Here is a 12,383-nt window from a genome sequence, read left to right on the forward strand (position 1 = left end):
TTGGCTCTGATCTCGGTTGTATTTTTCCTTTTAGAATAATGGCAACAGTGGCTCACTGTTTCTTTCTCTACCTCTCTTCTTTCCCCAGGCTGAAAGAGATAGACATGAGTGAATATGATGCATCGACATACGAGCGTTTCTCTGGAAACGTCAGAAGACAGGTCCAGTCTCTGCGCATCATTCTGGACAGCTTACAGGTAACAACACACACGATATGTCCCAGAATACTGTTCCCATGTTGGTAATACCAGTCCTCAGTGGGTTAGAACTAGTGCAAACTGTGCGCACCTTGGGTGGGAAATAGGTAGAGAATCAGACTGTATTAACGTTTTTGGTGACATTAAGATAGCCACCATGTGACATGAGCACAGTCACCCCATACTGTATGTGTTAAAATAATAGGAAGGAGTGGGCACTGGCCCCAAAGAGCACTCTGATTGGTTGTCCAGATGAGGGCCCCTGGACAAGGGGTGTGGCCAAATCTCAGAAATGTGATTCTGTCTTTTCGTCTTTTCCTGGGAGACGTGGGTAGCTGTATGTGTGTAATTGTGTTTGTGTGTATGGGTGTGAGAAGAGTGGGAATTTTTTTTGTTACTTGACAATGATTACAGAGTATGAGGCCAAGCTCTATGATGCTCCAGGGTTGTGTGTGTGTGTGTGTGTGTGTGTGTGTGTGTGTGTGTGTGTGTGTGTGTGTGTGTGTGTGTGTGTGTGTGTGTGTGTGTGTGTGTGTGTGTGTGTGTGTGTGTGTGTGTGTGTGTGTGTGTGTGTGTGTGTGTGTAAACATTTTACTATACTTGTGAGTACCAAAAGTCCTCACAAGAATAGTAAAGCAACAAAAAAAGTGAGGACATTTTTCCAGTCCGCACTTGAAAAAAGTCTATTTTAGGCGTTTTGGTTAGAATTAGGGTTAAGGTTAGGGAAAATCTGATTTTGAATTGTTGGTCCCCAAAAAGTCCTCACAAGTATATATAGTGCATGCGTGCACTCCACGCCAGGTGGAGCTGGGCTGGTGGAGCTGGGGTGGGGTGGGCTGGGCTGGGCTGGTGGAGCTGGGGTGGAGTGGGCTAGGCTGGTGGAGCTGGGGTGGGCTGGGCTGGTGGAGCTGGGGTGGGCTGGGCTGGTGGAGCTGGGGTGGGCTGGGCTGGTGGAGCTGGGGTGGGGTGGGCTGGGCTGGTGGAACTGGGGTGGGCTGGGCTGGTGGAGCTGGGGTGGGCTGGGCTGGTGGAGCTGGGTTGGGGTGGGCTGGGCTGGTGGAACTGGGGTGGGGTGGGCTGGGCTGGTGGAGCTGGGGTGGGCTGGTGGAGCTGGGGTGGGCTGGGCTGGTGGAGCTGGGGTGGGCTGGGCTGGTGGAGCTGGGGTGGACTGGGCTGGTGGAGCAGGGGTGGGCTGGACTAGGATGTTGTGGGCTTGTGGTGTGCATAGGCTACATACTGTGCATTATGTGATATCTCATAATGTATCTCTTATCTTTCTCTCTCTGTGTGTGTGCGTGTGCGTGCTTGTTCGACTGTGTAGTAGTATTAGCTGATAACATCCTCTACTGTGTCTGCTAGAGCTTGTCAAGTCTGTGTAGAATCTAAAGTACATGTGTGAACAGTGACCTGTCCTGCTGTTACATGTTATGGAGCGTTTAGGAAACTATCTACCCCTATTCAATATCACCTTTTTCTGGCTATCATACTTAATCAGTCTTTGTTTGTTTGCACTGTCAAATGCACAGAGAAACATTAGCATTTGTGGAGGTTTTTAAGTAATCTCTTAAACATAACTGAGGGTCAGTTTCCCAAATGCAGACTAAGCCTCTTCCTGGGCTAAAAACACTTTCAAAGATCCTCCATGCTTTTCAGGAGTAGGCTTAATTTGAGTTGAGGATACTGGCCCCTAGATTGTTCTGATTGTTTGGGAATGAGTCTATTGCTATCAGAGTTGACTAGTGGGTGATATGCTGACAGTGTTTCTCTGTCTGTGTCCCCAGGCCAAAGGTAAGGAGCGTCAGTGGTTGAAGAATCAGTCACTGGGAGAGCTGGACGATGCTAAGATCATAGACGGACTGACGGGAGAGAAGGCTATCTACAAACGCAGAGGAGAGCTGGATCCAGAGGTGGGTGGGTGGGTGGGTGGGTGGGTGGGTGGGTGGGAATGGGCGGGCGGGCGGGCGGCGGGCGTAGTTGGACTCCTGTGGAGTGTGGGATTATTATAATTGCAGATCTATGGTCTCGATCACACACATTCTCGCACACTAACTAGCCATTAACCACACACACAATGTTCCCTGTTCCCACACTAAGACATCACACCCATACGCACGTGCACCCAAACAAACACATACTCACGAAACAAAATACACACGTTTTAATCTCATTTAGCTCCAAGTGTTGAATGTTTTTGGTCGGCCTAGAGACGACAGACGTCTATGGTAGCATTATGAACACCCACTTAAGAGATATGAAAGAGAAACAAAAGAAAATGTTTCTCCCACTATTAAATCAGTTATTTCTAGGTAATGTAATTGAGCAATGCCATTTTCCATGGATGTCCACTTGAAGTGATGACCAGTTTTCTGAATGAATTACTTTCCCCTAGCGTTTATTTGCTGATGTTAAGAAGAGTGATTAAGATCATGTACCTCAGCTTGCCTCTGTGAAAACGTTGTTTTCCAGAATATTGTAGTAGGGATTCTCACTTAAAACATTATTTTTTGTTTATAGTATTATTCTGTTCCAGTTCTATACAGTAGTAGTTCCCCTGTAATATTCCATCCTACAGGGAAGTGTATGTATAATTAAGCTATAAGGCACCTCGGGGGTTTATGGTATATGGCCAATATACCACGGCTAAGGGCTATTCTTAATCACGACGCAACGTGGAGTGCCTGGATACAGGGCTTAACCGTGGTATATTGGCCATATACCACAAACCCCCGAGGTGCCTTATTGCTATAATAAACTGGTTACCAACGTAATTAGAGCAATAAAAATAAATGTTTTGTCATAACCGTGCTATACGTTTTGATATACCACGGCTTTTGGCCAATCAGCATTAAGGGCTCGAACCACCCAGTTTATAATATCTGTTTAACCCTGTGTTCATCTGTGTGTGTGTGTGTGTGTGTGTGTGTGTGTGTGTGTGTGTGTGTGTGTGTGTGTGTGTGTGTGTGTGTGTGTGTGTGTGTGTGTGTGTGTGTGTGTGTGTGTGTGTGTGTGTGTGTGTGTGGTGTGTGTGTGTGTGTGTGTGTGTTGGTGTGTGTGTGTGTGTATAGCTGGGCAGCCCGCAGCAGAAGCCAAAGCGTCTGCGTGTGTTAGCTGACGTGTCAGGGAGCATGTACCGTTTCAACGGGGTGGATGGCAGGCTGGAGAGATCCATGGAAGCTGTGTGTATGGTGATGGAAGCCCTGGAGAGCTACGAACAGAAGATCAAGGTGAGATACACACACACACATGCAGTAGTTGCCCGTCGGTACAAAACTAGGATCAGCTTTGATAACATCTTCTAGTGGCTGTTTTGATGACACATTGACAGACAGGATATGTGTTGGTTTGTCCAGACTGCAATATCAGTGAAGTATAGTCACCTTTCACAGGAGGGGGAGGGAGGGGAGGGAGGGAGGGAGGGAGGGAGGGGGGGGGGAGAGGGGTCAAAGAGAGGAGAGGGGAGGAGAGAGGGAAAGGGGTAGAGAGAGAAATGGGTAGAGAGAGGGAGGGACCGATAGTGTCCGTGTCAGACGTGTGTGAGGAGGGGAGGGGTGGAGTGGCAGACTTCATGACTCCACAGCGTTCTCCTCTACACCACCTGGCCTACAGCTCACATATCAGTGTTACACACACGTGCGTAACCCGCCTGCATCTGAAAACGCGCACACACCTGTGCTCTACACTCTGACAGGTGCCACCTGCTCATACACATCAAAGATAAGACGTGCGGACGCGCGTACACAGACACACGCACACACATACTAACACACACACACGCCAGCCTGTATGCAAGTTCTAAAAGAGAGGACACTAGATGACTTCAGTGTTGTATTCCAGAGCATCATAAGGTCATGTTTAGAAGACGCTAAGGCCATGTTTAGTCAAAACACACACACACACACACACACACACACACACACACACACACACACACACACACACACACACACACACACACACACACACACACACACACACACACACACACACACACTACATACATACATACATACATACATACATACATACATACATAAACACACACACAGGGCCATGCACAGACCTTTCAGGGGGCAGGTACTCAAAATAAAAAAGGGCACCCACTTGATTGCCTCTGTAGAGAAAATTGTAACATTTTTGACCATAGGCCTATTTATTTCTGCAACAACTCACTCATCACAAATATGAAGCAAGCTACTTACAGTGCCTCCTAAAGACATGATTGACATCGGGAAAAGAGGGTAGGCTGTCAGCCGATTTTTAGTAGCCTAGGGTCCGGGAAAAATATGGCCTTTGATAAACGCATTTCATGCAATTCCACGCCATTTTACATGACTGTAGACTTTGACAGAATATTTATTTAATACCACACACATTATGAAATGACAGACTACTTTGACACTGACAAACTGAGAATCTGAGATCGATAAAAATACATTTTCTTGAATCCATCAATACCCTAGGCCTAGGTATGTGGAGTCACACATATTGTACAATATGAGGAGGAAGTGATGCGCAGCTCACTCTCCGGCGATGGCCGATGCTCTCGTGCCAAAAGCCTATATCTCGCTCTTGTTTTACTTTGTAAAATATTTTGGTTGCCAAAAGGCATGTGGGAGACTCCCCAAGCATATGGAAGATGGTACTCTGGTCAGATTAGACTAAATTGTAGCTTTTTGGCCATCAAGGAAAACGCTATGTCTGGTGCAAACCAAACACCTCACATCACCCCAAGAACACCATCCCCACAGTGAAGCATGGTGGTGGCAGTATCATGTTGTGGGGATGTTTTTCATCGGCAGGGACTGGGAAACTGGTCAGAATTGAAGGAATGATGGATGGCGCCCTTATACAGGGAAATTCTTGAGAGAAACCTGTTTCAGTCTTCCAGAGATTTGACACTGGGATGGAGGTTCACCTTCCAGCAGGACAATGACCCTAAGCATACTGCTTAAGCAACACTCGAGGGGAAACATTTAAAGGTCTTGGTCAAAGTGCCTAGTCAAAGCCCAGACCTCAATCCAATTGAGAATCTGTGGTATGACTTAAATATTGCTGTACACCAGCGGAACCCATCCAACTTGAAGGAGCTGGAGCAGTTTTGCCTTGAAGAATGGGCAAAAATCCCAGTGGCTAGATGTGCCAAGCTTATAGAGACATACCCCAAGAGACTTGCAGCTGTAATTGCTGCAAAAGGTGTCTCTACAAAGTTTTGACTTTGGGGGGGTGAATAGTAATGCACACTCAAGTTTTCCGTTTTTTTGTCTTATTTCTTGTTGGTTTCACAATAAAAAATATTTTGCATCTTCAAAGCATGTTGTGTAAATCAACTGATACACAAACCCCCCAAAAAATCTATTTTAATTCCAGGTTGTAAGGCAACAAAATAGGAAAAATGCCAAGGGGGGTGAATACTTTCGCAAGCCAATGTACCTCAGTCGGCAGCCGTATGTGCCCTTATCAGGAGTGATGCCATGTGACACTAGATATGGAGAGTTCCACTGTAGGACACTTTATCTGACCCTGGGTTATGTGACAACTAGTTTATAAAAGAGTATTGATGGCACAAGTCTGTGACCAGGCGGACATACTGGGCTCTGGCAGAGACAGGATACCCTTGACCCTTCATAATGAGCCCTAACGTGATTGGCTCATCAGGGCCATCCACAGCTATAGCAGTGGACCAACATAGCAGCAGGGGGAATGCTTGGCTTACGAGCCCTTTCCCAACAATTCAGAGTTAAAAAGTGAGAAAAATGTGCAAAAAATGTAATAGTAACACTAAAAAAATAACAATAACGAGACTATATACAAGGAAAGGAAAGGGGGATACCTAGTCAGTTGTCCAACAATGTATTCAGAGAGGTGCGGGGAGTACCAGAACCGAGTCAATGTGAAGGGGTACAAGGTAGTTGAAGTAATTGACATAATTGAGGTAATATGTAGGTAGGTGTAAAGTGACTACGCAATCATGATAGAAAATAGCAGCAGCGTGTGAAGGAGTGTGAGTGTGCATGTGTGTGTGGCGTCAATATGCGTGTGTGTATGTGTGTGTGTGTTGGAGTGTGTGTGTGTTGGAGTGTCAGTGTAGTATGTGTGAGTGTGTGGGTAGAGTCCAGCGAGTGTGCATAGAGCCGGCGCAAGAGAGTCCGTGCAACAACAAAAAAGAGGGTCAATGCAAACAGTCAGGGTGGCGATTTGATTAACTGTTCAGGAGCCTTTTGGTCCGCCGTGCGGTAGCAGAGACAACAGTCTTTGACTTGGGTGGCTGGAGTCTTTGACCATTTTTTAGTGCCCTACTCTGACACCGCCTGGTATAGAGGTCCTGGATGGTGCTGTATGCACTACCCTCTGTAGCGCCTTGCGGTCGGATGCCAACCAGTTGCCATACCAAGCGGGGATGCAGCCCCGCTTGGTATGCTGGCAAATGCTGTCAATGGTGCAGCTGTAGAACTTTCTACGTATAGGTCGTAAGTTATTTTACCTCAGCTCGAGTTATTTGATGACCTCCTCTCTTCCGTTTTCCTCCCCCTTTCTCTCTTTTCTCCAGTATGACATTGTGGGTCATTCTGGTGATGGTTATGACATAGAGCTGGTCAGAACAGACAAGGTCCCCAAGAACAACAAACAGAGACTGAAGGTCCTCAAGGTACGGACCCAACTCCACTTCACCCAACCTCACATTACCCTCCTCAACCCCACACTACCCCACTGACTCTACCTCACTCTGCCTCTACCCCAATCAACCTCACACTATCACACTCAACCTCACTCTACCTCACATTACCCCACTCTACACCGCACTACCCCACTCAGCCTCACACTACCCTACTCAACCTCACACTACCCCACTCAACCTCACACTACCCAAGCTCACTCTACCCCACACTACCCTACTCTGTCTTACACTACCCCACGCAACTTCACTCAACCTCACACTGCTCCACTCAAACTCACACTACTCAAATTAACGTCACTCTACCCCACTCAACCTCGCATTACCCCACTCAACCTCACTCTACCCTATTCTTTATCTCACTTTAGCCCACTCAACCTCATTCTATCTATTTTACCCATTCTACCCTACTCTACCCTGCTACCAATTCTCGTCTTCTGTCCTCTCTTCCCCTGTGTGTGTGTCCTCACCTCTCTCTCTCTGCCCCCTCCAGAACATGCATGCCCACTCTCAGTTTTGTATGAGTGGAGACTACACCCTGGAGAGCACTGAGGCTGGCATCAGGGAGCTGGCACGCGAGGATGCTGACGAGCGCTTCGTGGTGGTGCTGAGCGACGCCAACCTGGAGCGCTACGGCATCACGCCCGAACGCTTTGCCCGCGCCCTGACCTCCGACCCCCAGGTCAACGCCTTTGCCATCTTCATCGGCTCGCTGGGCGACCAGGCCGACAGGTGAGAAGATGGAGGAGGGGGTTAGTGTGCGTGTCAAGACGTGACGATTGTTTATCGTAACAGGTGGCTCAAGTAAGTAGGCTCCTACATCAAGCACTTCCTGGAGGAGAGAACAGTATAGTTTGACCAGTACTTTATCCTACCCACACAGTGTGCTGCCTGCTGCTCAGTAGTCCTTTGTAGTGTTTGTTCTCAATGAAATCCCAGTTTAAAGAGATTCTAAATGCAGGACCAAGAAGGATGTGCTCTCTTAAACCTAATTTATCCTTCTCTCTCTGTCCCGGACACATACACACGCACAGTGTTGTCTGGCCTGTGTTATGGCTTGTATGGTTGGCGTGGCGTGTCCTTTGAAGTCTGAATGGTGTGGGCCATATTGTTTGTCGTTCTGTCCCGGCCTCAGGCTGGAGAATGTCAATGAGTGGCTTTAACCTCCGTCTCAGTCTCTCTGTGGTCTCTATAGCTTAGGACCCAGTTAGAGAGAGGGAGAGCAAGGGGGAGAGAAGACAGAGAGTTATATGTGGCAGTATATTCCTCCCTGTTTCTGTGGCTGTGGTGTCTCTAAGCTGGTCACTGCCATGGCCTGAAAAGCAGTGATCATCTTGACATAATGACCGGAATAAAATGGAAAAGAAAGAGGGAAGGGGGGATTTAGGGAGACAGCTAACTATGGGAAGAGAGAGAGAGAGAGAGAGAGCGAAAGAAGGGGATAAAGTCAGTGAAAGTATCTTACTGACTTTGCCCACCACATCTCCCTCTTCCCAGTTCTGCCTGTCAATGACAGCTATTGTCTCGCATTCATTCATTGGCTCATGGAAACATCTGGAACATTTGTCCTCGGAAAGTGGGGTCTCTTTCTCAATGGAGTGTCCACATTCAGCTACTGAACACACTGTGGGTTGAATCGTGCCATCTATTTCTGTTCAGACATTTGACAGTAGAAGGTCACTATCGCTCTCTCTCTTTCGCTCGCTCTTCTCTCCCTCTTCCTTTTTGTCATCTTTCTCCTCTCCTCCTCCTCTCTCTCTCTCTCTCTCTCTCTCTCTCTCTCTCTCCTACTCTCTGTCTCTGTCTTTGTCTCTCTCTCTCGCTCTCTCTCTCTCTCTCTCTCTCCTACTCTCTGTCTCTGTCTCTCTCTCTCCGTCTCTGTCTCTCTCTCTCCTACTCTCTCTCTCCTACTCTCTGTCTCTCTCTGTCTCTGTCTCTCTCTGTCTCTCTCTGTCTCTCTCTCTCTGTCTCTCTCTCTCCTACTCTGTCTCTCTCTGTCTCTCTCTGTCTCTCTCTCCAGGCTCCAGAGAACGTTGCCGGCTGGGCGGTCCTTCGTTGCCATGGACACCAAGCACATCCCTCAGATCCTGCAGCAGATCTTCACCTCCACCATGCTGTCCAGTGCCTGAGAGTGAGACATACACACACAGGTTTTAGCGCCAACTCAGTGACACCACATCCTTTCTAGCTTATCAGGACAGTGTGTGAAGTATAATGATAATGGCCTTCAGATGACTGTGTACACGAACACAGGGCCACACGGTGAATGGGCTGTCAGTACTGTCCATTAGAATGTCCTACTGACATATATTTGTATGTTGCTGTTCTTTTCTGTATGATTTTATGAATGTCTGATATGTAGGGCGGCACGTAGCCTAGCGGTTAAGAGCGTTGGGCCAGTAACCGAAAGGTTGTTGGTTCGAATCCCCGAACTGACTAGGTGAAAATATGCCCATGTGCCCTTGAGCAAGGCACTTAACCCTAATTCCATGTAAGTTGCTCTGGATGAGAGCGTCTGTTAAATGACTCAAATGTAAATATATGAATGTTGAGTTGTGTTTTGCCACAGCTCATAACCCTGCGTTATAACTTTACATTGAAGTGACATTACAGTGACATAAGAGTGACATTGCTGCTTATTAACATTTCTTCTTATTAACATTTCTTAGGCCCCTAGACTAAGGTCAAGACAGTGAGGTCCAGGATGTTGTTTTAGGGTGTTTTGAGCAGATGCTGGTGCGCTTGGACACACAAACACACACACACACACACACACACACACACGCACACACACACACACACACGTGTTTGTCCGGTGTCGGTCGGAGGTGAACTTGAGAGAGCATCTCTGTTTTTGGACTTCCTTTGTCTTGTGCCCTTTGACCTGACACACACACAGAGACACACACGGGGTGTCCAGCACTAACTTGGCTCCCGTGGAATGCCGGGACTGAGGGGGGGAATTTCCCATCTGACTGCACACGCTCAGTTAAATGTTGAGCAACAACATCTCTGTGTGTGTGTGTGTGTTCCCGTGCTCTATCTATATCAACAAGCACTGCTCATTCCCTTCCTGACCACCGGACCTTGTGACGCTCACTGCTCTTCTCAGCCCCCCCAGGAATCTGAGCTTTCATTACAGGACCCCCACCCACACAAACACTGGCATACACACATAGTGATGTGTGTTGCTGGGGAAAAGTGTATGATTAATAGAAGCTCTTGGAGGATGCAGAGAGGTTCTATAGAGGGGATGGAGGAACAGGAGGGAGGGTAGGGAACGGGGAAAACAACTACTGAGAAAGAGAGAGGTATCATTTGTCAATTCTCCGAAGTTTGCCTCACCAGTGTTGGGCAGCACAGTGCACACGTGCAAACTCCTTATCTCCTCACTCAGTAGCTTGACCTCTCTCTCTTTCTCGTTCTCTGGCGTGATGGAGGAATAGTGCCCTGTTTCCACTCTGACTCTGTTGCTCTCTCACTCGCAGGGTTGGCTGTTGGTGTGTGTGTTCTGCTATCTGTGTGTTGGATGTGTCTGACTAGATTGACTACAGACCTACCTGAAGTGGCATGATTGAACTGTGGCCTGTCTAAGCACTTCTGTATATCAGATCTCTTCCATTATGATTCTAGTAATTCCTGACATCGCTGCTGTATTTCATCCATCCGTTTCATGCCGTTTGTTGATTTGCTTGTCATTGATTATAATGGAATAAAATGGTGTAAATATGTACAAAGTTGGAATAAACTCATAAATGATCAGTCGTGTCCTGTTTTTGTTTTTGGCTTTGGTGGGTAATGTGTCATGGTTGAACCCAATTGTGCTAGCGAAGACCATTAGCCCTGTTCTGAGAATCTGAGGGAGTTCCTGGAATGCTTCCACGACGGTGTGTGTGTGTGTGCGTGCGCGGGGGGGGCGTGTGCGTGCGTGCGTGCGTGCGTGCGTGCGTGCGTGCGTGCGCGTGCCAGCTGTCTTTGGATCTTTTTGTATTTTCTTTTCTGGTCTCTTTTTCCATGCACTGTTACAATCCTTGTTCGCCTTGTACAAGAAAACCCTTGTCTCCCCTTAGGGTAACCCAGCTTCCCCCGCCTCAGGCCAAGGCTTACCCCATCCCACTCTCTGCTTCTGGAATTAAGAATTAAGAGACAACCGATCTAGGATCAGATCACCCTACCCCCAATCATAACTAACCATTAACGGGGTCAACATAAATCTGACCCTGAATCAGTGGTTAGGGTGAACTTCTATTCATAGGGGAGTAATCTCCCTGGAGTGTGTTGTTTGTTTGTAATGACATGGTCCTGTCTGCTTCCTTTACAAGCTGTTTGATTGACCCACAGTTTATCACCCTCGCTGGCTGAACAATGACAAATTGACTTTCAATGACTAGGACACACACACGCTATGATAATAATACACCTGGACCTGCTGTGTTTACCCCTCTCCCAGACTCTAATGGAGAGGGAAGTCGTCTAGACGCGTGGGATGTTCTGTGAGTCAATCGCTGATAGCTGTGTTTGTTTGTGTATGAGATGCCATTCAGACAACTGTTTAGGTCTCTTTAGGGGCTTCCCCAGAACACACGTCACAGGGTTCCGTGTCTGAGGGTCATTTAGTCCATAGAGATACACTACGTCATATTATATTCAGTCTCTCAGAGCCATAGACACAACAGTGACCACACTGGAATACAGCCTGTTCCAGTGACAGAACAACTAGGATCACTTAACACTCGTAGGTTGTAGTGGAGTTGCTCTTCGATAATGTGGCTATTTGACCTGAATCTGTTCTAGAACTGGAACAGTTAGTTACATAGTCTGACCTCTGTTGTTGTGAGCTCTCTATGCTCCAGGGCTCAAATGACATGAATCAGTACAGTCCTGGAACACACACACAGTGTGACCTGTCTTCTATGGACTATACACTGGTGTGAACGTGCAGTGCCATTGAACAGGAATCAGGATTGATTGGTCGGGTGTTAATTGATTGATCACTGGTTGCCGTAGGATAGGAGAGCTAGATTGACAGTTAATGTCTCACATATTTCCTGATGGTAATGAGGCTCCCGAGTGGTGCAGCGGTCTAAGGCACCGCGACTCAGTGCAAGAGGCGTCACTACAGTTCCTGGTTCGAATCCAGGCTGTATCACATCCGGCCATGATTGGGAGTCCCATAGGGCGGCCCAGCGTCGTCCAGGGTAGGCCGTCATTGTAAATAAGAATTTGTTCTTAACTGACTTGCCTAGTTAAATAAAAGTTAAACACCCCCAAAAAATGTGTAAACCAGGGGAACAGGAAGCTCGTAATGGAGAGGAAGTGATGATGTCAAACAATAACACATGCCAGGGCACAGAGGTGCAGGCACGGGATTCTGGGAAAACACTTCTAATGCAGATACACACACACACAACGCACACACGCACAGACCCATAAAGGCTTTCACTGCCCTGCAGTTGTGAACACAGACAGGAGACAGGGCAACTTTATTACTGATCATTGCACACACACACACA

General features: G+C 47.5%; 1 protein-coding gene across 1 annotated transcript in view; it reads left to right on the forward strand.

Moving 5' to 3' along the window:
- The window catches only part of vwa8 (von Willebrand factor A domain containing 8), an 86,285-nt gene extending 75,653 nt beyond the window's left edge, over positions 1-10,632 (forward strand). Inside the window, exons 40-45 of the mRNA XM_082967038.1 lie at positions 89-197; positions 1,979-2,104; positions 3,263-3,421; positions 6,745-6,843; positions 7,364-7,602; positions 8,891-10,632. Of these exons, the coding sequence (XP_082823164.1) occupies positions 89-197; positions 1,979-2,104; positions 3,263-3,421; positions 6,745-6,843; positions 7,364-7,602; positions 8,891-8,999 (841 nt within the window). The 3' untranslated portion in view covers positions 9,000-10,632. The remainder of the gene's footprint in view (positions 1-88; positions 198-1,978; positions 2,105-3,262; positions 3,422-6,744; positions 6,844-7,363; positions 7,603-8,890) is intronic.
- The last annotated feature ends 1,751 nt before the right edge of the window (positions 10,633-12,383 follow it).

This window comes from Salmo salar, chromosome 21 (genome assembly GCF_965601325.2).
Source record: "Salmo salar chromosome 21, fSalSal1, whole genome shotgun sequence".
Lineage (NCBI taxonomy): Eukaryota > Metazoa > Chordata > Actinopteri > Salmoniformes > Salmonidae > Salmo > Salmo salar.